Genomic DNA, 27,510 nt, shown 5'->3' on the forward strand with positions numbered 1-27,510 from the left:
GTGTTAACAGAAGTATTTATTAAATAAATGGAACAGAAAATTCATCCACCCAAAGAGCACAGGCACAAAAGTACACTGCAGAAGCAGAAAGCCACTGTAGTCTTTTTTGTTTGTTTTTACTTTTAAGGTAACTGTGCTGATCTGTACACCACAGTGTGACCTATTTCATCTGTTTTGCAGAAGACTTGCTCACTCAGGAGAGTGCAATTTCCTAGTTATTACAATATATCCCCTTAATAACAACTGAAAGAAGATATTTCTTTAAAAGATTACAAAGCATGGCATGCTAGAGGAACATAAGGAATGCCTCTGACTTTCAACATTACCATACATAAACAGAACAAAACCTCTCTATTCATCACAGTTAAGTAAGGGAGAAGAACTCAAGGACAATTAACACTTTCACTAGGATTTAGCAATTTAAATTTAATATGCAAAATTTAAATGCAAAAGAAACAAGACCTTATTAGTTGTTGAATTACTGAAATATATTTCTAATTCCTGTTTCCAAAGGATACAAGTAAGAAACCTCAACTAGAACAAAATCTAGAAAATTGTTCAGCGTGCAGTTTAATTTTTATCTTCAAGGAATGTAGTTTGCAGGTTTTTATTTCTATGCCTCTGACATGAAAGAATAACACATCTGAGAATACAGAGTGCAAAACTGACATCTTAAGATCAAAATTTAACTGCTTAAATGCTTCCTTTTGTAAATGTTGTATACTTTGGAATTTAAAAAAAAAAAAAAAGCACTTCCTGGATCTTCTAGGAAACCAAGACTACCACTGGTTTATCACAATTCCTAGAAGGATAACAGATGTGATCACTTTTCCCTTGGAGTTATTAGCAAACTACTATTAGAAAAACACCTCTTCCAGAATTGAGTCTACTGTAACATGCACAAGCTCGTTTACTTTCAGCTTATGTTTCTCTCTCAATGCAGCAGTACGAGTTCTACTACGATAATCTAACTGGATAGCTCCATGTATTTTGCATTTTTGTGCATTTTCCTCAGTGCCCTTTCTGTACACTATTATCTGCTGTATGAAATCTCTATTTTTCAGATTAAAAAAGAATTTCTGCACTATCCTCTGCCTGTACAGAGTTCCTACTTGACTGCAATCGTTTAATGGCAATCCCCTCACCCCCTCAATATTCCTCATTCTTGAAAGCTTGGTGATCTAAAATTTTACCTCATAATTGTAAATACTATGGATAGGAGGAATGTAAAAATATCTGGTTCATTAAGTTATCTGGTTAAGGAATATTCAGTATAAGAGAAACAAGAAACAAAGGAACACACAGACACACAAACATTGTGAGCAAGTGGTAAGAGAGAATAATGAAGACTAGAAGGCTTCAGCCACTGATGGATGAGCCATTAAAGGAACCCCCCTGGAGAGGGTCAACCTGAACTTTGATCAATAAAGGGGGAAAAACATGATCATCATTTGATGGGGCTTGCAGTACTGTGCAAAATTTAACATATGAAAGGCACAGCAAAAGTTACTACAGTAGCAGGGAGAGACAAGGATCGGGGTTAATGGGGAAGAGTAAGTGTGAGAAGAGGATGAGGAGGGGCTGCTGCTCAATACACTTGTCTAGCTGAGCACCTGTTCACAGCAGTCCATACTATCTTCTTATAAAGCATCTTCTTAATGTAAACCATACAGAAAAATGAAGACATCTATAAGATGTATTGCTTTAATACTATAAATTCATAGATCAAAAAAAAATTACCACTTAGGAAAGCCACATAAGAACCACTTGTCTTCGGTTTGCACGCATCTAATGGAATTTTACTCAACTGAGATTCAGGACCCAGTCTAATCATTACTACAGTCTGCACCAGCAGTGTGATGGTATGGTTAGGACATGAAACAAAAAAAACAAAACAAAAAGAAAACCAAACAAAACAAAGAAAAACAAAACAAAAAAGAATTGGCCATTTTGATATTGAAAAGAAACTGCTTCCCTCCATCATTCATGCAGTCAGACAAATGGCACCAAATGTAAAGGCTAAAAACATATTCAATGTTCATCTCTAAGAATGATATACAGAAAGGTAAATTCTATGCAAAAATCATGCAGGCTTTCCACATCATGGCTGGTATCAGTCACACAAACATTTAAATACTTTCAATTAATGCTGGAGTGCATATTTCCCCTGCCATTACTGAAGCTCTGGTTTGTTACCGATTTCTGGTTTCAGTTACCATTCTCTGTTTTTATCAGTTCTTTGATAATGTGTAAGACCTTGTCATCTAGGAAAGAAAACAAAGAGTGAGTGGAAAAGAGCCAGCTTAAAAATTGATTCCCAAAATCCAAGAAAAATCAGAAGACAAGTCTAGCTCTCAGCAATTTAAAATCTTCATGTTTTACACTATGCCATACTCTAAAGCAAGACAAGCAATACCCATTTGTGAAGCAAAAAGGGGAAACAGTATGTCCATAACACATCATTAGAAAGTTTATAGAATTACTCAATGAGCTGGTTGTGGCCATTTCAGTATGTCACAAAACAGACTACAAAAGTGATGTACAGATACATTAGTATACAGGAATCCCTCTCTTCCTCCCCACCTACAATATTCTTCTGAACGTCCAGTGTTCAAATCTTAAATTGTGCTTCTCTGTCCCTTACTTTGGGGGCCAAAATGCAGTTCCCCATCATTAACCTAAATTGCAAGACAACTTGCATAACACTTAAGATTCATCCATGCCTGAGGTTCATCACACACAATCTTACTTCTGTTTTGAGATGCATACCTCACCATTACTACCTACCACTACCCTGAATGTTTTTATCAGGGATATCTTTAGAACAGAAGTTGTGCAGATCTTCATACCTTTAGAGTGAGCCACATAATATATATAGGATTAGTAATGACTTTTTGGATGTCTCTCAAGATAATGGAATCATATTCAAGTCATACTCACCCTACGGGTGAGGATGCAGTGTATTAATGCTTCCTTAGATTTGCCACAAGGTCCATTCAATAAATAGCAATGTCAGCAATATAGTTACCTTCTAGTGACATTTTGGGATTCTCAAGCTTCTTCTTCAAAACAGACTCAATGAGAACTCTCAGTTGTTTGAAAATTACCGCTATCTTTACAGGAGCCTAAAAACAGAGAAGAAAACATTTGCATTACTCAGACTTTTTACAGAACAATATAGATTAAAAGATTATCTTACATATAAACAGAAATTTGTAACAAGATCTCTGCAAAGATGATGCATATACGTAATTTTAAGTATATGGATAGTGTACTCATTAAATGACTGGGCTTACAGTATGCCCTCTTATCTTTAAAGATCCTGTTGTTTGTAGCTTCACAGACTAAAGACCAGCAGCTCTGGAGGGTAACTCAGTATGTTCCCACACATATCATGAACAACCAGCATATGGTGAAATTATTATTTTACCAATATCCTACTTACTCTAATTGCTTTTTTCCCCAAGGTATAAAAGTACAAATTAATTTACACTTGAATTAAAATATCCACACATTTCCATCTCAGGAGGTCTCTGGAGAAAGCAATTACAAACCTCTCCTAAATCTTGCTAGGAATTTGGATATCGAAAGCTGAAGCCTTTTCCAGCAATCTTTCGTTTAATCCCTCCCTATTCCAGTCTTTCTTTCATTTATATACCACCTGTGGTACAACAAGTAGCTATTATGGAAAAAGTACAAAATGCAACATATTCTGCTTAGCATCTCAGTATAAAAATAGAAAATCTGAAATGCACTACAAGATGTAATTGGCCTAGCGATCACACAACCTGTAGCCATCCAGAGACAAAAAAAAAGATCTCAAAAAAGCCCACAAAGGAGCTGCTTTTTAAAATTCCATATTCATGATAACCAGTGAACTCAATCAGATGGTTGCTTGCTTGCATAAGCAGATTGCAAAAAACCTAAAATATTTGGTAGCTTATAGTCTTCCTTGAGTGTAACACAAGGCCCACAGGAGCACAGAAAATGGTAGCCAAGTAGTTGGCAGGCTAGCAAAAGCCAATGTTTGCCATTTAAGAGAATTTACAGACGATTCTGGCATGTTACTTGTTTTAATTTTGTCTGCAAAAATATGCTAAGAAAATGCACTCAGTTTTCTCATTCCCAAATGTAACTTTTTCACCTGGAAAGAAAAAAAGCCAAACAAAAACCCCCAAACATCCCAAGCAAACAAGTAATTTTCCATTTGTATTTTTTCCTTTCCCAAATAATTCTGTTTGGGCTATAAAGCAAAATAAATGGTATTTTAAAGATATATGTGTACTGCCATGATTATAAGATTGTAGGAAAGGTTAATATAAAATAGCACACTCATCTGCTTTCAGTACCAGCTCTATAAAACAAGGTTTAGTTTATATCCAATACTTTTTCTGAAAGAACAGCAACTTTCTTCATGAAGAGAGAAGGAACTGATTTGTTACAAGCTGCATATTAGAAGCCTATTCTTTTAAGTGCAATTTACTAAGATTTTATTACATGTATATAAATTTACCCATCTCTCCTTTAATTTGCTCCTTCCTTCTTCCCTCTTGTCTTCATCCCACACATTCTGAATTAAGCTTGTATATCAACTGTGTAATACAAGAGCCCATGGAACCACAAAAGGTAGTTATCACTCCAACACACCTGAAAATGGATCCAGCTATCAACTGTCAGGAGACGCTCCCGATGCTGGACTTCTATATCCCCACCAAAAAGCAAAATGGGAAAGGGGGATATTAAAGTAGTCTCTCTCAAATACACCTTAGTGTACCTCACCTGCACATAAACAAACACAATCATTTAAAACACTAACAAAAAAACCCAAACCACAAAAAATTTGTAACACCAAATTTGATTGCTACTTTTAAAAGCAAAAAAATACTTTTTTCCTTTTAAGATCCAATCAACACAAGTCATTGTACACAGAACAACCAATGGCAATTTGTCTGCCCTAGACCACATAAAATACATCACCTCTAAGTAACAGGTTTATACGCTACCAGGAAGTTAGCTAAAGCCACAATTTTCTTGTTAAAATTCAAACAGAAAGATGTTAGCCTAGTGCTGTTCAGAGAAGAGACATCAAAATTAATAATCTACTGAAATAAAAGGCAAATAAAACTCTTCCGTTACACATTCTTCTTAAGAGCATGTGGTTTGTCAATCTATCTATATCCACATATGCACATGCATACATGTGGGCACATGTGTAGACACATCCACAGAGTAAACTAAGGGACTCAGCATGTATTACTTCTGGCTTTGGAGCCTCACAAATATAGAATGAGATGGGAAGCAGTTGTCATGGGAGGAAAGGAAACAAAAAGAGTGCCTCTCCACACAGCAGTGCAGGCTTTGTTTGTTCCACTGTTCACAGAATCACTTACATACCTTAGCTGCTGTCTTGCCCTTCAGCTACAAGGTAGGAAATACTTTAAGCTCAAAAAAACCCTATCACTTCATAGGCATTAAGAAGTCTAATGTAATTTCCTCCTTGTCTACAGTAAAGTTGGCCATTAAGCAACTACTGTCAAGGTTTTTTTGTACCAGAAGTGTAACTAAATACAAACACTTGAATTTAGCAAACAGCTGGCAAAATTTTCAGTTGTGAGGGGGAAGAAAGAGACAGGTCAAAAAAGAAAAAAAAAAGCAATTCACTTAGGAAGTTCAGTAGTCAATTATAGAACTAGCTATTTCATTTTAAGTTATTACTGGGAATAGGCAAGGCCTGTATGAAGTTTCAAAACCTTACAGTCTGCTTAGAATAGTAAAAAAGAAAAGCATACTTTGAAGTGTTACTAGCACATATTACTGCTTGAAGTGATCACATTAAAATCAACAGCACTGTATTAAAAAAGTCAATAATACTATTAAGTTAAATGACAGTACTTTCATTTATAGCTACTTTTTATAGTAGTAAAATACAGTATAGTACATTTATAGTACTTTCATTTAAGGTACTTTCATTTATAGCTACCAGTTTCACCACGTACAGATTTGTTCATGATGTTCAGCCTTAACTTCTTTATCTTCAGCACTCAATTGACTCATTTTTATGGACTTTAGGATCACTAGATACTAAAGACTCTTAAGATGAACACGACATTCAGATACACTTTACTCTGGTCTATGTTATTTAGTATTAGAGGCATAACCCCACCTTTACACAAACTATCAGCTACATTCACTATTTTCACTTACCTTCTCCTGGTAAAGGAGCCAGCCATATGTCTGTAAGTCTCTATTTACCGAAGAGGGATGCACTTGCGCTTTACCCTGGGCAGTTTCTACCACACAAGCCAGTTTCTCTGTAATATCGACAGACTTTGTATATATTATTTTTCCTACGTTGTCATACAGCCCTGCAGTCAACACAGCTTTAAGAAGAGCTATTTCATGGAGAGAAAGGGATTGTATGGCTCCATTTCCATCCCATCCACATTGCATTGCAGGTGCTGTGAACCCTGCTGCTCTGACCACCCTTATGAGTTCCTGCTTCACATCCTGAAATTGGCAAGATAATAGTAAAACTGAATTAAAAGAGGTACATACTCCACCACATCAGCAAGCAATGACACTCCATGCCAAATATTCATGCTCTCCAGAGGAAGATCTTTTACTAGAAAAACACTTGTATTTTCTGCAACCACTTTTGAATACTGGCTGTTTCTATGAGAAAAACATTATCTGGAATATAGGATTAGATATATGGTGCACTACATACAGTGCAAACACAAAATCTCTCACCTAAATAAAAAGATACATTTGCATCAAAGATCCACTTCTGCTTAGGAGAGCTCAGTCACCCAATCTTAAATAGGAAAGACCAATTAAAACATTTTTTCACTGAGAAAAAAAAGCCATTTATGTAAGTTTGTGGCTCATCTCTCAAACTAACTAGTAACAGACCTGTTCTTCAATATCAAGAATAACACAATCTTAGTATTTTGATTCATATGTTTTGATTCTCTGTTGGAAGTAAGGACTAGCTTCTCCAGTGGCAGTGACTGCAAAGATGTATACCAGCAAAGTGTGCATATCAAAACTCGAATGCAGACACAGTTACCCTGACTGAGGGTGTGCGTTTCATCAGTTCTTAGCATTCCACTTGTTTTTGTCTGGTCTAAATAGTAACTGTGATATATCACCTCTTTAAAAGCACATGACATTTTGAGAGGGAAATTTTAACAAAACACTTTTGAGTGCAGAACATAATTATTTGGCTTACCTCTAGAGTTAACAGTGAAGTTCTGTTAAGGAAATTTCTTCTGCAGTAAGTCATTTCAGCACGATACCCCCCTTCTTGTCGAGCCCTTTTCCACCTAAGGAAAAAATCCTGTCTTACTACAGCAAAAAGAATCACATCAAGAATATAACAATACAAAAGTGGTAAGTTAAAAGGCAATACTGTGTTTTGGTCAGCATTCTCCACTTGAAACTAAAAATAAGTGGCATTAATAATGATGAATGCTGCTGGTCTAAGAGCACTCCAGAGAACATGCCTGTAACATAAATTTAACAGATATTAACAAAAATATAAGCTAATTTTCTCTCAAAAATTACACATTTCTGTCTGTCTTGACAATTGAACCAAGATTCAGGTGTGTTTTTTGAGACTTAGTGATAATATCCTATAAAGAAAAAAATTATGTATGTAATTTTATAATATATACATTTGTACTTCTTCACATACAAAATATTCAGGTCAGCATACCACAAACAGCAAACAAAATACTTTAAATACTAGGATAAACAGACACAGTACATCTCTGTTTGTGTGTGCGCATAGTGAAAAGGAGTACTAAGCAAGCTATCCTTTTGTGTTACAGCGTTTGGCAATCTATTGTTATTATGAAGAGAAAAACTTCAGATGCAAGCAAATCACAAGAAGATGCTTACTAAGGATTCTTTACAGAACTACATTACTTAAGTTTTATCTGCATCTAGCTGTAAGCATAGGAGAATTATTTACCCCAGATAAGCATTGTAGATTGTCATATGGTCTGAAACTGCCATTGCTAGAGATGATTTTGCAAGATCTGCTTCATCTTTTCGACCAATTGGTGTAGTAAATGGGGATTTTTCTGTCATAACAGCAGCCAGAGTTGCCTGCAATTAGTGAAGTACACACCATTTAGGAGTATTTTATTATAAGTTTACAGGTTTATCATACAAGTAGATTTAAATTTTCTTTTACAGTAATATTTAATGATACTTTATCTTCCACTAAATCTCAAGGAAAACTTACCACCATAAGAATTTCCTGCATAAAATTCAGAACTCACTTATATTAAAGACATTGCTTACATAGTGCCTTATATAGACTGATTAAAAAAAATTAACCTCACATGAAATGGTTTGTCAAATGACAGACTAATACCCGATACAACACAGTGAACGTCAGATTAAACAACTCCTTTAGATTATACCACATTAACAGGAGATACTGAGAGAACAAAGAATTTTAACTTTCCATTTTCAGCAACTAACATACCCATGCTTCATCCTAATTTGAAGTAAATTAAATGGATTACGTGAAAGTGTAAACTACGCCGCACTCTTCATATAGTAAGTTACCACATCAATTAATTTGCAATAATTTTATAACAGCATGTTCTTAGCCCACAGACTGTGGGGTACTCCAGAATGGTCTAACCCACATGTAAGAGGGTTTTTTCTGTAAGTGTCATACTCCCTGGGATCGTGACAGAACTGAGGACCAAGTCTGATTATCCCCTTGTGAACAGTACCTAGAAGTTTAGAATCATAGTATCATTAAGGTTGGAAAAGACCTTTAAGATCATGGAGTCCAACTGTAAAGAACACTTACATTGTTCCCCTCCCTGATGTCCAGATGCCCTCACCTTAAAATAACATTTCAATTTCTTGCATCATCCTTTCAAAATACCATGTTGCAAGAAATTAGATAGACATGGGCTCTATTGGACATAGGGGAAGCTTATAGCAGTTCTTCACAGAAGCCACTTCTGTAGCCCCCCTGCTACCAAAATCTTGCCATGCAAACCCAACACAATTGTAAAGAGTTGACCATTTCTATACTTTTGTTTTTTAACTTAATTTTTTTTTAACTCACCACGGAATCCAAGCAGCCAAATATAGCACCAAATATAAGCATTTTGCCAATCTTTACATTGACAGGAAGGGCTGCAAGGTGCTGGCCCAATGGAGTCAGCTTGGGCTCATTTAACAGACAAGCCCCAATCTTCCTCAAGAGGTTCATTGCATTACCAATTACTTGCTGCTGTGGCGGGTCTAATGCTCTGGAAAGGAAATCTTCAGGAGAGCCAAGACTGCATTTCTGTGGAGTAAATGTGCATATATTTCAATATAAAAAAATTTTATAACAACCTTTTATAGTAGTTACAAAGGAAACTGAAAAGCTGTTCTTGCAATCAAAAGCCCACATTCCCTGCCCTCTAAACCCGCCTCTTGGTTCCCAGAATACAGATGTGTCCCACATTAGGTTAATGAAACTTTACTGTTTAGAAGCACCACGTATGGAAAAACCACTGATGAGAGAAGCTTGTTAACAATAGCGACAGATGAGCAGCAGACTCTCAGACCTGATAAGATACAGTTCAACCTGGCACTAATTTGCCAGGTTGCTAGTTTTCCCGTGCATATCCTACTCACTTAGGATGGGGAGAAAGGGAATGGAATTGCTTCCTTAAGCAGAAATCAGTTTGAAGGCTATTTGACTAAGTTTGAATTGTCACTCTGAGGTAGACTGGAATAGTATAGTACACTATTCTCACTCAGCAGCATGCTCTGGATTTTCCAACACACAGGTACTGGGTTCCCCCCTGCCCTGGTGGGAGAAGCCCCACTAACTACGCTGGATTAGGGCTGTCCTAACAAACCTTTTTAAGCTAACAAGGTCAGTAATTCTAAACCCAAAACCATACCATAATATGAAGGCATAATTCCTCCAAAGGCACACGCAATATTTCTGGAACAGAATATTCCATGAAACTTTCAAACCTGCAACACCATAAAAACATAGAATCACAGATATTCAATTTGATCTTTGAATTCAACTTATAAACTCACATTTCACACGCTCATTCTTTGCAGATGTTCTTTAGAGGGACAAGGAGCGGGGAGTGGCATGTGCTTTAATGCATGGGTAAACTGTTCATCCTTTGAATTAAGGCGTGTGGGGTAGCTTGGAAAGCAAGAGTTTTAGTGAAACAGAGGGAAAGGCAGTAAGACTCCAATTTTCAAAACAAATTCTTAAAATACATAGCTCTCAAACTGAAAGTCTTGCACGTGGTTAAAATGCACACTTCTTTGGTTATTTCAAAATACTTTTACCATAACTGTTTCTCAGCTGAAAGTTGCTTCAGACTTTCAGACAAACAGGAAAAAGGTTATTCCACTGCAGTAACAGAAATTAATTCTGCAGTGCTGTAGAATTTTTATTTTCCCCATCTCTTATCCATAAAGATACCACTTCAGAAACCTACAGATTTGTCTGACAAAAAAATTCAGAGTTCAGGAGGTAAGGTTTGTGTATATTTGATGCGGGGCAGTAGACGTTGTTAAAAACTGATCCATAATTCCTTGGTGCTGTACTTTTCCTTTAATTATGAATCTTTTTCAAAACATATTTATTTCAAAGACATTTATGCAATTCACAAAATCTCGTTAACGAAGTTTACAGTACCTGTCTCTTGTGTACATTCGGAAGCAGAATCCATCCCTAACACGCCCAGCTCTTCCTTGTCGCTGCAGAGCACTAGCTTTACTAACAAAGGTCTCCTCCAGCGAGCTCATCTGACTACTTTCGTGATACCTTAAAAATTGTAAAGCAAGTGCCCATTCAGATTTCAGAATTAAAATTTTGGTGTATACTTAAATACCAGCATATTGGTAACATATCTCAATAGTATTTCTTTGAAAATGTTATATTTAGTTTGGAAAATTAAGCATACCTGGGGGAAATTGTTTATCCTAGAACCTTGGACACAAGTCACTAATGAAAGTGTAAAAATTGGAAAATGAAGGAGCTATTGTATTTATTTAATCTCCCTGGCAATTCAGAATTGTTCTTTCCAACATGTTCTGTAGCGCTCCTCACATTTACAACAGACAAACTAACTTCTAAAAACTGAGATAGTATAAAAAGGATCTACTTCATTTTTAAACCAGTACTTAATCATGATTCTCCATATCTATGAACAACTCCCTTTGTTATGCTTCACACCATTTGAAAATCCAAAGATTCATCCCAAACTTGTACCTAAACTGCAAGCTGTTCAATAACCTCAGCATTTTTTTTTGTCCAGAACTGTAGTGTAATAAGGATACCACAAAATTCTTGCAGTAGTAACCTCCAAATATTTACAGTGATCACAGTATGATCAATCAAAATGGAGCTCTCACCTATTTTCTTTTGTTCTCCCAGTATCAATTACAAAGACAACATCTGGTATTGTAATACCCGTCTCTGCTATATTGGTTGCCAAAACAATCTGAAAAGAAGGAACATAACAAAAATAAAAGAGTTATGGAATGCCTGTTTAACAGTTTTCATCTTTTTAATCCATGTTATAGAATAAGTTTGGTTAAAGTTTTTCATCCAGAAAGGTCTCCTTAAATAATCTGACAAAACATTAAAAGCTACATGACTTGGAAAATGGTTTAGTCTTCCCCAATTACCAAGGAATCAAAAGTTAAGTGAGAATTTTGTATTCACTTTTTGTTTTATAATCTATCAAAATTACTAGCTAATACCTACCAAAATTGGTCAATTTTTAATTACTTGCTGCCCAACTATTTAAAATACTATTTTCCTAGATAAAAGCTATAGTTACTGGTTAACAATAGTCAAAATACAGGAAAGTAACAATTAAAGAAGCTCTCGGAAAAATACTAGATATAAAAATTTGTCTGATTACTGGCACGGTTTTCACAGCATGCTAGCTTCTATCTGTTAGAGGTCACCAAATTAGAATTGTTTGTTTGCAGTGAGAAAATGCCAGAAACAACTGGTTTTTGTATAATTCTGTATGATTTGATTTTAAAACAATTCAGAGTTCAACCCACAGAAAGTTTCTCCTTTCAGTGGTGAACTTTGCCTTTCTAAATATATCATACCTTTCTAATACCAAGTGGAGGTATTGTAAATGCAGCTGCTTGATCTTGCGTTGAAAGAACAGAATGCAAAGCTATCAACCTGTGCCTAGAACAAGAAATTACACTAATTAATGTACACATCAAATTAACATACAGTAAAAAAAATGAGACCAGAACAATGACAACAGTTTGGAGAATGCAGGTAGAATGGACACTTGAAAGAGTAAAACTTTGTATGATTAGATATGAAAGTCTGCTTCAGTGTTTTATTACAAGACCAAGAAAGGATAACACCACTTAGTTCATAGGGCTGTTCTCCTATTTGATAATAATGCAGGGAAAATACTACTAATGTAGAACTCTAGGTTAACTTACATCAATACCCTAGCAAAAACGGGAACTAGGTGTCCGTGAACCCGAGTTCTTTACGTCGTGCTTCCAAGACAAGGACCGTTATTGAAAATTTGCACAGAACTATAATCACATGCAACTTTCAGCCTGAGTGATAAAGGCCTTCAGAGATGAGACAGCCACAGAGATTTGTACTTTCCTTCTCTTCTAGACTTTGACATCTCAGTCCATCTATAAATCTTTAGAATTTTACTACAAATACTCTTTTTATGCCCTCCTGTTGCTAACTTTTAGTCATCCACAAAATAAATTTCAAAACTATCTGGCACTACAACACTATGCCATTTCTCTTGGTAGATTACTGTCTCTGGATATCTTCTCAGGAAGTAGTCACTTCCATGCAAACAGTAAGCCACAGAAAGCTATATCCCAGACATGGCAACTACCACACCCCAAAAAGTGGAAAAGTAGTAGTCAAGTGCTTTGTGAATTTGTTGAAAAATAAAATCAAAAGTAAAAGAGTTATGACTGTACCATTCCTAAGCACCTATCATTTTTGCTTGTATCATTTTCACACAGAAGTACATCGTAGCACAAACAGTTCAGAGGTGTAACTCTGAATCTCCCTTTTCAAGAACAGGAGACCTTAAAACCCACCAAACATATTCACTCAGTTCAACTACTAACTTTATAGAAAATATCTGCGTTACCTGTCACGCAAGTTAAATCTTCTGTCAGTTGAAATGAGATCATACAGCTGTTGGATATGGGCGAGCCCCGGTAGAAAGATCAGCACAGCACCCTCAATGTTCTTGAACTGGGGACTTCTGTCTGGAAAGTTACAGTACAGGCACATCGTTAAAACAAACATGCATTTGCAAACAGTTTCACTTGAGAACAGAAACTAATTCTGGGCCCTGCAGCAAATGCTTTTTAGGATGTTTCATATAAGAATGAAGTCAAGTACTTCATTATCAGTAGAAAGCACTGGAAAATAAGTCCAAAGGACAGCCCCAAGTACATAAATTTCTTAAGTAGACCGTACCTAAGTATGCAAGCAACTCCAAAATAAGTTCAAGGTTGATCTTGTAAGGGTTCATATAGAAGATAGCCTGCTGTGTACGACTGCTATACTTCGCATAGTAAGGAGCCAAATCAATACCAGATCCAGACTGGACTGGGACATACTCCTAAAACAGAACAGGAGAAAAAATCATATTCTCAGTGTTTCAGAAGAAGGTAAGAAAGCAGAAGGTCAATTTGTCATCCACTTAATTTAGGTTTACCTGTCCTAGTTTCAGCTGAGATAGCACTAATTTTCTTCATAGTAGCTGGTATGGGGCTACGTTTTGGATTTGTGCTGAAAACAGTGTTGATAACACAGAGGTGTTTTCATTACTGCTAAGCAGTGCTTACACAGAGCCAAGGCCTCTTCTGCCTCTCACTACCCCACCAGCAAGTGGGCTGGGGGTGCACAAGGAGTTGGAAGGGGACACAGCCGGGACAGCTGACCCCAACTGACCAAAGGGATATTCCATACCATGACATCATGCTCAGCTTATAAGGGGCTTGGGGAAGAGGAAGGAAGAGAGGGCATTCGGAGCGATGGTGTTTGTCTTCCCAAGTCACCATTACACGTGATGGAGCCCTGCTTTCCTGGAGATGCCCAAACACCTGCCTGCCCACGCGAAGTGGTGAATGAATTCCTTGTTTTGGTTAGCTTGCACATGCAGCTGTTGCTTTACCTATTAAACTGTCTTTATCTCTTTTCTCACTTTCACTCTTCTGATTCTCTCCCCCATCCCATCATGGGGGGAAATGAGTGAGCGGCTGTGTAGGGCTCAGCTGCCAGCTGGGGCAAAACCATGACAGCCTTTTTTAGCACCCAGTGTGGGGCACAAAGTATTCGAGGTAATGACAGATTTGATTGGAATGTGCTAGATTGAATTTATAGCTGTTATTGCTGTCTAGCCATTAATTGGCAGGCTCCTGTGCTTGCCAAGGGGCTTGCTTGCCTTACTGTATAGTAGAGTCTAGTGCTCACTAGTGGCCACTTTTTGCTTCTGCTGCTCACTGTACCACTGATCATCTTACTGTGCTGTGCTTGGGAACATTTTGGTAACAGCAATGGCAATGTGCCTGGGCTGGCAGATGGCCAGGGCACTGCTGCTGTTTCTGTGCTGCTGTACTGGATGGGTTGGAACTCCTGTGTGCACTTGAGTCGAAGGGACTGTGACCTGTGGATGAGCCCACGCAGGAGCGAGACATCCCGAAACATCTGTGGCCAGGAATAAGTCCATATCAGAGCAGCTATATTTCAGAGTGTCTGTGGTCATGGTTATGTCTGTGCAGCAGCAGGTATACCTCTGGAGGGATTCTGAGCCAAAGATAAGTCCACGCTGGAGAAGGTACACCTCGAAGCATCTGTAGCTGTGGATAAGTCCATGCTGCAGCAGGTACACCCTGAAGCATCAGTGGCTGTGCACGGGGTCATGCTGGAGCACCTCAAAGTGTGTGGCCATGGATGAGCCCACAACAGGGCAGGTTTATTTCTGAAGTGAGTGTGGGTGAGGACACACTGGAGCAGGTATATCTCTGAAGGCACTGTGGCCCATGGAGAAGGCCACGCTGGAACAGGTGCACCTCAAAGTGACTGTGGCTGTGGATAAGTCTATGCCGCAGCAGGTATACCCCTGGAGACACTGTGGCTCATAGATAAGGCTCCACTGGAAGCAGGTACACCCCTATGGGACTGCAGTCTGTGGATAAGTCCAAGCCGGAGCAGGGGCAAGGGGAAGAGCTCATTGCAATGTTAAACCTGAAGGTCTGGCCCAAAGGGACCAGGAATGGAGATTGCAATGGATATACCTTTAAGTTGTTGTAACCCATGATTTGAGTTGCATGTTACTGGAATGAAAGTTAAGAGTGAATTAGGTTGCAACTCCTGTAGTGTTTTAGAGCATGAGGAAAGGGGAAGGAAGGGAGAATTATCAGAACATAGACATCTAAATGGTTTTTAAGCATTGGACAGATAAATACTTGGCATAAGGCTTCTATGTTAAGTGGCACTACTGTAAATTATTTCATCATTAATCAATGCACTTAAAGAAGCTTGCCACCACATATCTTTCCACACTGAAAGCTCAACAGAAATAAACCACAGCGATGGAGGAACACTTGGGAAAGCACTCAAGATTCAACTAATAGATGCTGTTGTGATATACGGTGTAACTACCACTCTATTAAAAAAACCAAACCAACAAACAATCAGCAGAGCACATTTTTAACATATGCATCGGTGTTTGATCACACCAAGCTAAATGGTCCTGCAGACATTTTGAGAGAGCAAGTCAGAGCAGACAGGTATCTGCCTAAAATATATACAGTCTAGATGAACAGCCTAATTTGCCTAAAGTCAGATGGCATTCACATATTCTTCCCTTCAAGAATTTTTATCCAAAAGACATCTGCAGATGTCTTTTGTAATCCTGTCACTGCAGAGTACCGACAGGATTAACCACAGCCTGTTAAATCTAAAAGTTCTATACAATAATCTCATGCAAATCATCTCATTAGGCAAGCCAAGTTGCAGGATCTTGGGAGTTTTTCAGCTAAGAAGGATATGGCCTTGCCTCTTCTGTTCTTAGGTTAACTACTGAGAAGAATTCTTTGGGAGAAAAAAAAAAAACTTAAATGCTTTCCTCTGCTGCTGCTTACAGATCTAGAGCTAGAAATCTGTACAAGATACCTCACTGTCAAATACAGCAAAATCAGACAAGCTATAAAGGAGTAGCAGAGAGAAACATAAGTGTGTGGCATTAATAAATATCTGGTTTCCACTGTAAGAGTGCCATTGTGTCTATCTTTTATGAACTGAAAGAATATTTGATATTATATAATCCAATCACATATAAGAAAAACTAGAATGACAAAATAAAAAAAAGAAGAAATCAAAATTTCCAAGTCAAAACTAGAAATGCCTATTTTACCTGATACTTTGTAATGCCTCCTCCTTTGCTAGTAACATTTATTGTTACTTCCTCCTCCTCCTCCAAGAACTTCTGACAATATTCTGAGTCTTTCTCCAGAACATAGCCAGTTGCTTCAATTACATCTTCAACATGGAAAATCTTTAGTGGAAATTCACAGAAGAAATACAAGGTATGTCAAAAACTAATCAGCACCTTTTTTGGTTTTTAAAGCTTAAATACAAAGCTGAGCAGGGCACGCCCTTCTCTTTTAATGCTGCAATAGATCTTGCAAATTTCAACATAACCTTTCTCATGATTTTTGAAAACCTAAACTTAGAGCTGCTGTGAGATTGTTAATGGGCCTCTCCACATGACGTCAAACATTACTTTTACCACAACCCATACAACATGCATGAGAAATGTACATAAGAGTGTAATGACAAATTTGCATGGGATGGGGGAATTCTTCAATGCTTTCCTTTCTACCTAGGTTGAATAGAGAAAAAAAAAATTGAAATGTCACTGATGGACTGATTTTAATCAATAATAAATCCATCAGAAAAAAAATAGTACAACCCTGTACTTGAAAGCACTGAAGCTATTTTGTATTTTCAAATGGAAAAGGGTTACAAGTCCTTGAAACACATATTTAAGATGTGTATTTTTGTACAAAAAGTGATATAAGTGTTTTTCCTATAGATACTAACCAGGCAAACACTGTATACGTGCATACAAAGTGTCTTGCATAATAAAACAAACATTTACCTACCTCAACAGGGTAACTCCTCCCTGAGATCCTTAAAATGGGACAGTGTGAAAAATAGCTGGAAAACTTCTCACTGTCCACAGTAGCACTCATTAAAATCAGATGCAGATCTGAACGCTTATGCAAGATCTCCTTCAGAATAACTAGCAAGAAGTCAGACTGGACACTTCTTTCATGTACCTAGAATTAGAAAAACATCTGTAGTAAGGCTTTAGTACAAGTCAAGGCCAGAATAACTATAGTTTCTGCAGAATAGTAAGAGCTGATAACCTCATCTACAATAACATGAGATATACTTGAAAGAAGACCATCTTCTTGAAGTTTCCGAAGCAGGACACCTGTTGTACAGTACAGTAGCCTGGTGGCTTCTCCTGTTCTTGATTCCATACGAATCTGATATCCACACAGGGAATTCTTTAAAAAAGATATTAAAAATGTAGGAATAAGTTAAAATAGTACACAAGCTATAGATATTCAAAATGAAGTGAGATTTAAGTACTGTTAGATTCAGACACTGCACAAGTTGCTAATTAAATAGTAAGGTGAATGACTACCACACTATTTTTTCATACACACACTTTCTTTTGTAAAAAAAGGGAAAATACACTGAAATCTACAACTAAGTTTCTACAGAGGAGCAAAGAGCTGGTAAACTCAGGTGTTCTTTTCAGGGTTCTTCACAGTCCTCATAAAAAATATTTTTGCACAAATAGATTATGATAAAACATACATAACTCTGGTTTTCTTCAAATAACAAAACTTATGTTGGAAGGGGCTTCTCTCAAAGCATGGCCTCACTCAAGGCCAGATTGGATTCCCCAGAGGAGTTTTCTCCATTCCTAATGACAGAGATGCCACAGTCTCTGGGCAATCTTCTCCAATGTTTGACCATCCCCATTATGAGACATTCTTGCTCTTAATCACCCACTTAAGATCTTTAGAAATTGTATATGGATACCCAGAGGTTCACAGGTGATGATTTGGAAAGAAACAGCTGACATAGCAAGAATCCCTTTTTAAGAGAAAATGACATCCAATTATTTGGTTGTGTAATAAATAATATTTTCACTTTGTACCAACAATCCAGCCCGCTGTATTTGATCAAGACTAGAAAAATGAATTGAGACACATCTTACCTTTCCTCCTGGTCCTGATTCGCAGCCTAGCTCTTCACAAACCCTGGTTGCTAGACTCACTGCTGAGATTCTTCGGGGTTGCGTGCAAACAATATTACATTTATTTGATCCTTCATCTAGCAACAGGTCTTCTAACAAGAAATGGGGCACCTGGGTACTTTTCCCACTGCCTGTTTCACCAGCCACAACAACTACTCGATGTTTTTTAAGAGTTTCCACAATTGAGTATCTATGCTTAAACACAGGTAACTCCTGTCTCTCTTTTAGAAGCCTCTGGTATCTGGAGGAGCTTTGCAGCTTTTTGAACAAAAGCCTTGATGGTTCCAAATTATCTGTGTCTGAGGTCTCAAGGGAGAGACTGCTGAAGTCATCATCAGAAACTAAGTTTTCCCAGGAATCTTCAGGACCCTCAGATGCTTTTGGTTGGTTTTCTGATTGTAGCTGTTGTTGTTGTTTGAGTTTGTTTAATAATCTAGCAATAAAGTTATCACGAGGTTTGTTGGTTTCTATCTTGTTTTCTTCTTCCTTTTTCTTTTCAATATCCCTCCACTCTAGCCAGACATCTCGGTAAGTAGGAGGCAGTAACTGATGAACTGACTTCAGGTGGAAAAAGCAGAAAAAAAAAATTATTTTAGATACTCCTTAGTAGTACCTCTAACATTTTATGTGTAAGTGAACTTGAGTGGCAAGAAATATGACAAAACATGAAGTAGGGAGCTATTTCTAAATATAGAAACTATGAAAACAGTAATATAAATGTCAACAATACACTTTTTATTTTCAACTGGCTCATATTCTTCACAACACTGAAAGAACAGTTTTACTACAAAAAATTTCCTCCCTGTATGCTGCAACACATATGCATGACTGCAGATAAAAGCAAATGAAAATATAATACATGCAAAGAATTTAATGGGAAACACTTCATTAAACTGTATTTAGAATTTAACTACAGATATTATAACAAACCAGTGCAGAGGCAGATTCCAGGTTAAGAACAGTAATAATGTTGAAAATCTTACTTGTCCTTTGGTTAAATGATAGAGTGCCAAAGTAGCAGCTAGATGTTGTGCTTGCATACTATCTTCTGTTACGATTGTAGGACACATTGCCATTACATCATCTGACGATTTGGTAATCCTGACCCTTAAAGACAAATTCATACAAGCATTTCTCTTAATTTTTGTTACCTATATAAATAGCATACCTGTTAATATTTTTGTTTAAAATAGAAGAGTGAAATTCAAATAGAGAAACTAAGCTAAATAAACTTAATGTTACTCAATAATATTTTGTGAACAGAAACAGTCAATAAAGTTTGATTAAATAGCAGAAAGATTCTAGGAGTGAATTTGTGATAATTTTTCATGTTAACAAATGTCTTAATTTTCTTCAAAGCAGAAGTATTTACATACATACAGATTACCATTAAAGTTAGTTGCTTTGCAGAAGGACTAAATATTTGTTTGTGTGCTTGTAAGTACTTAGCATAGATTGAGACAACAGTTAATGACCTGTTGAGATGCAAACATCTCTAACAATATATGTCAGTCAGATCAGCAAATTTCTCATATTCTTACGGAGACAGTAACTTAGTAGCTTTTAACTTGAACAAGAAGATAGGTTCTATTACTTGGTTCCTTCAAGAAGCACTACCCATTTGTAATGCCATGTCTACTTTACTTGTATGGGGTAATATTCTACTTTATATCCCTATGTTATAGATTCATTTTCTAAAAGAAATTTTAAAATCACTGTTTTGGTTCCAAACTTATTGTAGCTTTCATGCAAATTTCTAACCTCTGCTTTATTTTAAATAATCCCCATAGGTTTTTTGGTATTCATATGCTTAAAACCCATGTTTTAATATATTACTTTGAATGAGTACACCAGAAGTTAATTGTACAAACTTCTCACAGGTTTGCTTCAGAATCTTTCATTCAGCAGTACAGAATTAAAAACTAATCCCTCCTTTATGGGATCATTCACTAGAATCTTATTTTTGCAATAGTGTCCAGTCTAAGCATTACTTTTGCAGAGCTATCCAGAGTGAAATACCTCCCTGGTGGCCAAAAAAAACCAAACAAAAAAATCCCCACCAAAAAAACAGGGAGTCTGGGGAAAATGCACTATATTCATATAAATATGGATCAACAGGACAAGACAGAAGTAGCCAGCATTTTTATTTTTAAATGAACCAAAAGGAAAACATAGTTTATATTAAATACATACCTACATTTCCAATATTTTCCAACTGGAACCTTTTCAAAAGCAGGATTTGGGCTCTTGGGAAAATTCTTCCTGCACCAGTCAATCAAAAATTGTTTTGGAGATTTACCAGTCCAGCTTCGAGCACTATAATCAAAGTTTCTTACATCTAGTGGTTCTTTCTTTTTCGCTACAAGAGCAGAAAGACACATTTTAAGTCTCCTAAAATTTATTTTACATTCCTTTGATAGCCAAGAATGTTTTAACCTTTCCTTCAAATGTATTGTTACTAGAAAGCAGTATTTTCTCAAATATTTTTCAGAAATTCTGGTACTGATACCTGACAGAAATTCCTGCTTTTCCTGTTAGATGCTCTTGTGGGAAATTAATTACAGAATTGTTTGCCATCTTTAATCACCCAATAATTTAAGAACTTTCACTAAATTTTGGTTATTAGAAAAGAACATAACAGTTTGAAGGTTTACAATGAAACTAGTTTAAAAAGAGGAGAGAGTGACAATGGAAGTAGTAAGTAGCCCTACAATTAAAAAAAAATTTAAAAAAATCAAAGTTTTAGACACAACAGCATGGCAAAAATAGCTTTCAATGTAATCCCTTAAAACAAATACAGATCCTTTTAAGTCAGCTTGGTCAGTGAGGTAGTCCACCTGCCTTTCCCACAATCACAGCTTAATGACTCAGCACTGCAATGCAATATAGCCTAGAAAAACAAGAACTAATATTGGAAATTTGTGATACACTTCAAGCTTGTGCTGAACCATTTCCAACACACCTTTGTCTTCCTTTGCAGCACCATCGGGTTTTTCCAGCAAGCTCAAATTCAAAGTGGTTTCTTGAGGTTGAGGTGAGGGAGTTTTTTTCTTTTCATTTTGTTGTTGGTTTGAAATCTTTACAGTCGGATTAAATACTGGATGTTCTTCAAGTATTGCCATTTCTGTCACAGAGAGAATATAACTTACACCCACCAACTGCTGAGCATTTATTCTTTAAAAAGAAAAGATCAATTCATATTGAGCACCCAAAACCAGAAGCAGTGAAGTGTTACTGACTTTCTAGAATTTGACCCACATGGAATGGACAGATTCAGGAAAGCCTGCAATTCACACAGTGGCATAAAAAAAACGATGAAATCAATTCACTCTGACTCAGAGACTTACTTGCCTAACAAATACGTAGGCCATATAATAAAATACAGGTAATTTGCATAGTTCTACCTTGCTGAATTCTTCTTATTTTCTCCTGTGCTACCTTCTGGCCTTGCTTGTCTTTGTCCTGCTTGGAGATGCTTGCTTGCTCTTTTGCTTCTGAAAGCTTGGCAGCCAGATGTACATACCTCTCATTCTATTTCAAACAGAATTATTAGTTATAAGTTGAATATTGTATGCTTGTCACTTTTAATGAACTTCATAATAAAAAAGCGGGGTTTTTTTGTCTTTTATATCAATCTTACACAAAGGAGGAAAAAGTTCTTTTTACGTAACTAACAGTCAAAACCTCTCAGAATTTGATAGTCATTTTCCTAATCTCATTGAAACGCGTTTCAAGAATTTTTCCCTTCCACCACAATGGATTCAGTATTCTGAGCCCAGTAGAAAAAGAAGAACAAGAAAGCAAAAACAACTTAGGAAAAAAGAAGTTTCAACACATTCCCCCACCAGTAGCCTGCAAATGTAAAAATAGATCATGTAAAAAAAGTATTCAATCGCCAGTTTTCAACAAATAGATCAACGACCGGCAAATATACTAGACATATCAGTTTTTGAAAGACTTCCATGAAGTGTTATTTTATCTTACTGGGTCAAACTTTTCTTCATCTGTCTCTTTCACGGACTCATTCTTCTCTTCATCACTCTGTTGCTCAGCGTATCGCAAAATCCATTCTTTCATACTCACTTCTTTCTCTCTCCCCACATTTGTCTCCTAGGAAGGGCGACGAAAATTAGAAGTCATGATAACAGTGACTAAAAATACCAATGCTTTTCTCTGTCAGTATTTAGGAACTATTGGTTAAGATTATATATATAAACTAAGTTATATAACATAAATAACATGAAAAACCACAGAGCAAACTTCTCCAACCAGGGTAAACATCTTACGATATACTTACATAGATCTTAACACTTGAATGATTTTAACTGCTGTAAGACAGAAAACACTTTTGCAAGAAATCTTTTAAATTTCTAAGTTTAAGATTCAATAGCCACAGAAATCAGAACATTGCAAATACACAGGCAAACATAATCCCACACAAGTACGTAAAGAGTGACATCAGTAAATAATCAGAATGAACCAATTGCAGGAGAAAATTAAGCTATGCTATACCACAAAAGTGAACTGTGAAAAGCCTTCTAGACCTCACATGAAAAAAATACCTTCAAACGACCATTCCACTGAAGTTAAAATAATGTGGGTGACAATTATTAAGCATACCACATTTTCAGAGGTTTTTCACATTAGTGTTAGAAGTCAATGCAAATTTTGTATTTTAGAAAACTTCATCCTCTCTTCTCCCCACTAAATACAAATTAATTTCTCGATTACCTTAGTTTCAGGGCCATTTTCTTTCTTTTTGTTATCTACTAAGCGAGGTGCAGGTTCACGTTGTGACACAGGAGAACAGAATTTTGCTCTAGGCTTCTGTTGCTGTTCTTCAAACTGCTGGCTAAAACCTTCAGGCAAGGCATCTTCAAAATGAAAAAAAAAAACAAAACACCAAACCCACAAACGTGTCACAGAATATGTTAATAACAATTACTGAAAATCTTTTAAAGTGTGTTAGAAGCCAACTAGAAAAACATAAAACAAAACCAGCGTGCCTGAAATAAAATTAGGCTTTAGTGTTTAGACAAGGCAGCATTCATTTGCTGCACTTCCATAAACTCTGAGTAGGGACAAAAGGTCTACAAGACTTTCTACACTAAAAAACTACCACAGAACCAGTGAGCAGCGCATCTAGGAAAGAAACACTGTGATGACTGCTGGTCTTAGTGAAACAATATATTTAACTACTGCTATGAAGCATTCCCATACCAAAGCAGGTCCTACTACTCTTCTGTTAAAAACTGTAGTCAATTCTCTGTCACCATACTCACCATCAGGAAGGTTTAAACAAAGCCAATCAAGAGCAGAGTGAAGATCACCACCATATAAAAGTGTATTCTTCATTGCTTCTTCAATGTGCTCAGTCTTAAAAGAGAATCTTTGTAAAGCCATGTACACATCCTACAAATAAGTCAGACAATATTAGGATTTGATCTAGCAATCTAATATAGGCTTGTAAACTCCTATTTCCCACATAGCAGATAACTGGCATTAAATGGAGGTAAACAGCATAAACTTTAATATCAGAAGGCTGAGTAGAAAATCCTGGTTTGCATACAGAGCTTATAATATTGTTATTGTAAATATGCATGCATATGTATAAATAATTCTGCATTCCAGCCTTTGTACAGAACGTATTTTCTAGTTAGAAAGATAAACCTACAGTTTTCCAGCTATATGGAATGAGAAAAAATGTACAAAACATAAAACATCCCAATTAAGTTCTATTCCTCTATCCTGTCTGAAGACTCCAATTTTAGTTACTGAAAGCATGAAGATGTATCTTTCCTATCAAGCATACTTGTGGATTCCACTGACTGATCTTTAATGTAACTCCTGCAAAGTACACTACGCTCGCTTGTACTGCATGTGGAAGTACATAGTATGACACGTGACACGAATGACAAAAAAGAAACTGTTTATTCTAAACAGCCAATGGTTGGAGAATAACAATTTAAACTCTACCTGTAGTTTCTTAGCAGTAAGTCTTCTTGAAATCATTCCTTTGTCATCATTTTGTTTTTTATGGTCATTGATTACATCAATAATCCTTTTCTCCAAATTACCATTTATCATTACCTGCACAGAGAAAATTAGTTGATACAAAGCATAACATTACAAATTTTTTTAACATATCAATACTTTTCATGGCTAAGCAAATAAGGATGCAGAACTGCGATTCAAATCCCAACTTCTTCAGCTTTCCAGAACCACAGTAAACATTTCTTATGAAAGGGATACTTTTTTTTTATTTTTGCAAGCTGTATGCTTTTACTTGAAATATAAGAGTTAATTCCTTATTACAAATAAGGCCCATTTCCTCTTCGAGGAAATTTAGTATGTCAAGGGAAATACTGTAAGGAAATAAAAAAACTTCTATGTGAAAGAAGAAGGACTTTCTCCTCTGTTTATGAGAACTGGTATAATATCATTTGATCATCAAGATACAATCTGTGACACTCCCCTTCCTATCTGGCTTTAAATAATAATTCCAGCAAAATAATAATTTCAAAACATGAACCACAGTCTGGTTGCTACTGAGGTTCTTATACAAAAATCTGTATTCTTCCTCTGACAGGAAGAAGCTCTTAGCAGTCCTGCATGCAATGTATCATTTGTTACTTAAAAAATATAAACATTCTCCTGCCCTATCAGTTTACCCTTATTTCTTAAAGCACACTCAAAATCCCAAACATATCAAGCTCAAGACAATCAATGTCCAATACATGAGTGTAGTTCATCTGCATAACATAATACTGAAAAAGAGCTTAAGAAAGATTTACTCATGTAAAAGAATACTATGAAAACCAAAGTTGTTTTACCTGAAGAAAATACTCACCTTAAGAATAGATTTATCTAGATTTGCAGCAGCACTGGAATCTGGTGTTGAACTAAAACTGTAAGTTTTTGGACCTGCAAATTGCAAATAACCATCAATTACATAAACAGAACATAGAAAACATTGTTTACAGTAGCTAAAGCAGACCCAACATAACACAGGTTAGTGCAAGCAAATACTACACTAATTTGCTAGAAACATGCAGATACATAACAATAATAATCAACAGTACAGAAAGACCCTTGAATAAGGAATAGTGAAGGGTATGACTCTTAGCAGGCAAAATATAAAATCCCAAACGGCACAGTGAGAGGAAATGGAATTGACTGCTCTCTCTTGACACTGGAACAAGGAGTGCCAAGTAGGGAAGCTAACGGCAGGTTCAAAACAAGCAAAACTGTTGAGGGGTTTTTTTTATTACAAAGTGCGTAGCGGTGCAACCCAACTCTTTGCCACTAAAGCTGAGGATGCTGGATGTTAACTCAAGTCCAAGGGCAGATAGGATAGCTTTGTAGTAAGGAAATCAATCAGTTTAGGAGGGCATTGAAAAACCATTGCACTCCGAAGACCCTAAGTCACAACTGGTGGATGATGTAAGAGTGAGTACCCTACAGCAGTATCACTGCATGTCCCACCAATTCCTACCTAGGTACCTGCTTTTGGCCTCTATCTAGGAGAGGGTAGTGGGTCACAAAGGCCTTTGGTCTGATCTGCTATGGTCATTCTTAAATACTTCTAATTTAGCAGCTGTTAGAAAAATACTAATTCACACAGCTATTTATTGCCATTAGAATGACAACACACAGCTTGCTGTTGTATTCCACTGCTTTCAGAACACACATACTGTTTTTGGTACTGCACACATATAAAGAAACTGAGCAATCTCACAGCTTTCAGCACCCCAGAGGGAGCAGCACTGTGCTCCAGGCAGCACAGCTGCCTCCCAGCTCTGCGGACTGCCATAGGGCAGCTCAGACAGTTCATTGGTGCTGGGCTGCATGCAGAAACGCTCTCGGAGAGCCCATTTTTTAATCAGTACTGGGTGTAGGTAGCTGCATTTCAGAAAAAAAAAGATCACCTCTGGTCAGGAGTGACAAAGAGCAGTTTGCACTCATGAGCTAATCACTGGCACTTACTGGTAGGCTGTGCAACTACACAGCATTTAGACTACACTAACTTACTTTTCACTTACACTGACTTATTTTTCACCCCAACAGAAAATCTAGGAGAGAAGCAGCATAGTTTCTGAAGAGGACTGAGCACCATGGCATTGGAGGAGTGGGAGACACAAGAAATACGCTTAGCAGAGCCCAAATTTGTAAAAGCAGAGTACACAAAAAGGTTCAGGAAGTTTAAGTTAATGGATGGCAAGCCTTTGCATCAATAAGTTGGAATCTCAAATGGCCTGGCTATTGCATGATTTGCTTATAGTCTGAAACACAAGCTGTCACTGATGTTATGAGGTATCTAAACAACTTCTAGCAAAGCTAGTTTATTGAAAACACATCTCACAGTGCTGCAGAATACTAGTTTTTTATCCCAAATCCACATTGCATTGGTTTTGAGCACATATAGAAGAAACCTCTAGAAAAGAGGCTCATTACTGGGAAAGTGCCACGCCAACGCTTGCTCCACAAGAACTGCCAATTACCTAATGACAGAGTTTTTGTAACTAACTCAACACATCAACGCCAACACAGCTTATCTGCTCAGGGACATCCCGGAGAGTGAGAGGGGCTAAAGCCAGGCCTAACCAATCCTTTGTCGGACGAATTTAAGGTGCCTTTTTCAGCGTTCAATAACGTCAAGCCCTTTTCCCGTAAGGCCGAGGCCCCCGGGCACAGGCAGGCCGCGCCCGCGAGGGGTCCCTGACAAAGCTGTCCCTCACGTACGCTCCCGGACAGCCGCGACATCCCTCAGCCAGCTGGACCTCGCACCCCTCCTCCCCACGGCACAGCCGCCCTCGGGGCTCCCTGGCCGGAGCCGCCTCACGCCGCGGGGCCCGGTACCTTGCTTGACACGCGGCTCCTTGGAGGCGGGCGACGGCCGCGGTACCGCTCGGCTGCCTGCCTCCGCAACAGCGGCGGCAGCGCCAGCCTCAGCAGCAGCTCGAGCCCGGGCAGCAGCGGTGGCAGCAGAAGCGGTATGAGCCGCGCTGCCCGCCCGCTGCTTCTTGTTGCGGCCACCCATAACAGCCCCTGCCCGCACCGAAACCGGCCCGCCCCTTCATCCGGGCACAGCGCTCGGCACCGCCCGCCGCTTCCCATTGGCCGGGGCCGCCCACTTAGCACCGCC

The 27,510-nt window shown here is 37.5% G+C and overlaps 1 protein-coding gene across 3 annotated transcripts; it reads right to left on the reverse strand.

The window, feature by feature from the left end:
• Positions 1 to 8: 8 nt before the first annotated feature.
• On the reverse strand, positions 9 to 27,434 carry DHX29 (DExH-box helicase 29). 3 transcript variants are annotated; one of them, XM_054808802.1, is made up of 27 exons: positions 27,225 to 27,434; positions 25,216 to 25,289; positions 24,342 to 24,455; positions 23,648 to 23,741; positions 23,097 to 23,239; positions 22,350 to 22,475; positions 21,770 to 21,896; positions 21,328 to 21,489; positions 20,559 to 20,724; positions 19,349 to 19,472; positions 18,327 to 18,923; positions 17,461 to 17,604; positions 17,194 to 17,370; positions 16,443 to 16,583; positions 13,499 to 13,643; positions 13,164 to 13,284; positions 12,124 to 12,208; positions 11,410 to 11,498; positions 10,691 to 10,819; positions 9,930 to 10,005; positions 9,098 to 9,322; positions 7,976 to 8,112; positions 7,232 to 7,325; positions 6,205 to 6,507; positions 4,648 to 4,779; positions 3,029 to 3,125; positions 9 to 2,264 (listed from the first exon to the last, which is right to left on the reverse strand). In XM_054808802.1, exons 1-27 carry the CDS (start codon positions 27,403 to 27,405, stop codon positions 2,209 to 2,211), a joined length of 4,059 nt encoding a protein of 1,352 aa, XP_054664777.1. In that variant the 5' UTR covers positions 27,406 to 27,434; the 3' UTR covers positions 9 to 2,208. The 3 variants fall into 3 exon arrangements, with proteins under 3 accessions (XP_054664777.1, XP_054664776.1, XP_054664778.1); XM_054808801.1 differs by having other exon boundaries at positions 23,648 to 23,777; XM_054808803.1 differs by lacking the exons at positions 21,328 to 21,489; positions 21,770 to 21,896; positions 22,350 to 22,475; ... (3 more) ...; positions 25,216 to 25,289; positions 27,225 to 27,434 and having other exon boundaries at positions 20,563 to 20,697.
• Between the last annotated feature and the right edge of the window lie 76 nt (positions 27,435 to 27,510).

Source organism: Grus americana, chromosome Z (genome assembly GCF_028858705.1).
Source record: "Grus americana isolate bGruAme1 chromosome Z, bGruAme1.mat, whole genome shotgun sequence".
Classification (NCBI taxonomy): Eukaryota; Metazoa; Chordata; class Aves; order Gruiformes; family Gruidae; genus Grus; species Grus americana.

Excerpts from the sequence above, each read along its gene's own strand:
- DHX29 (XM_054808801.1), bottom strand. The coding sequence starts at position 27,405 with ATGGGTGGCCGCAACAAGAAGCAGCGGGCGGGCAGCGCGGCTCATACC. Across the intron at positions 23,240-23,647 it reads TTGTTTAAACCTTCCTGATG|ATGCCTTGCCTGAAGGTTTT; the intron begins GTGAGTATGGTG and ends TTCATTTTGAAG. Across the intron at positions 8,113-9,097 it reads TTGGCTGCTTGGATTCCGTG|GCAACTCTGGCTGCTGTTAT; the intron begins GTGAGTTAAAAA and ends CACTAATTGCAG.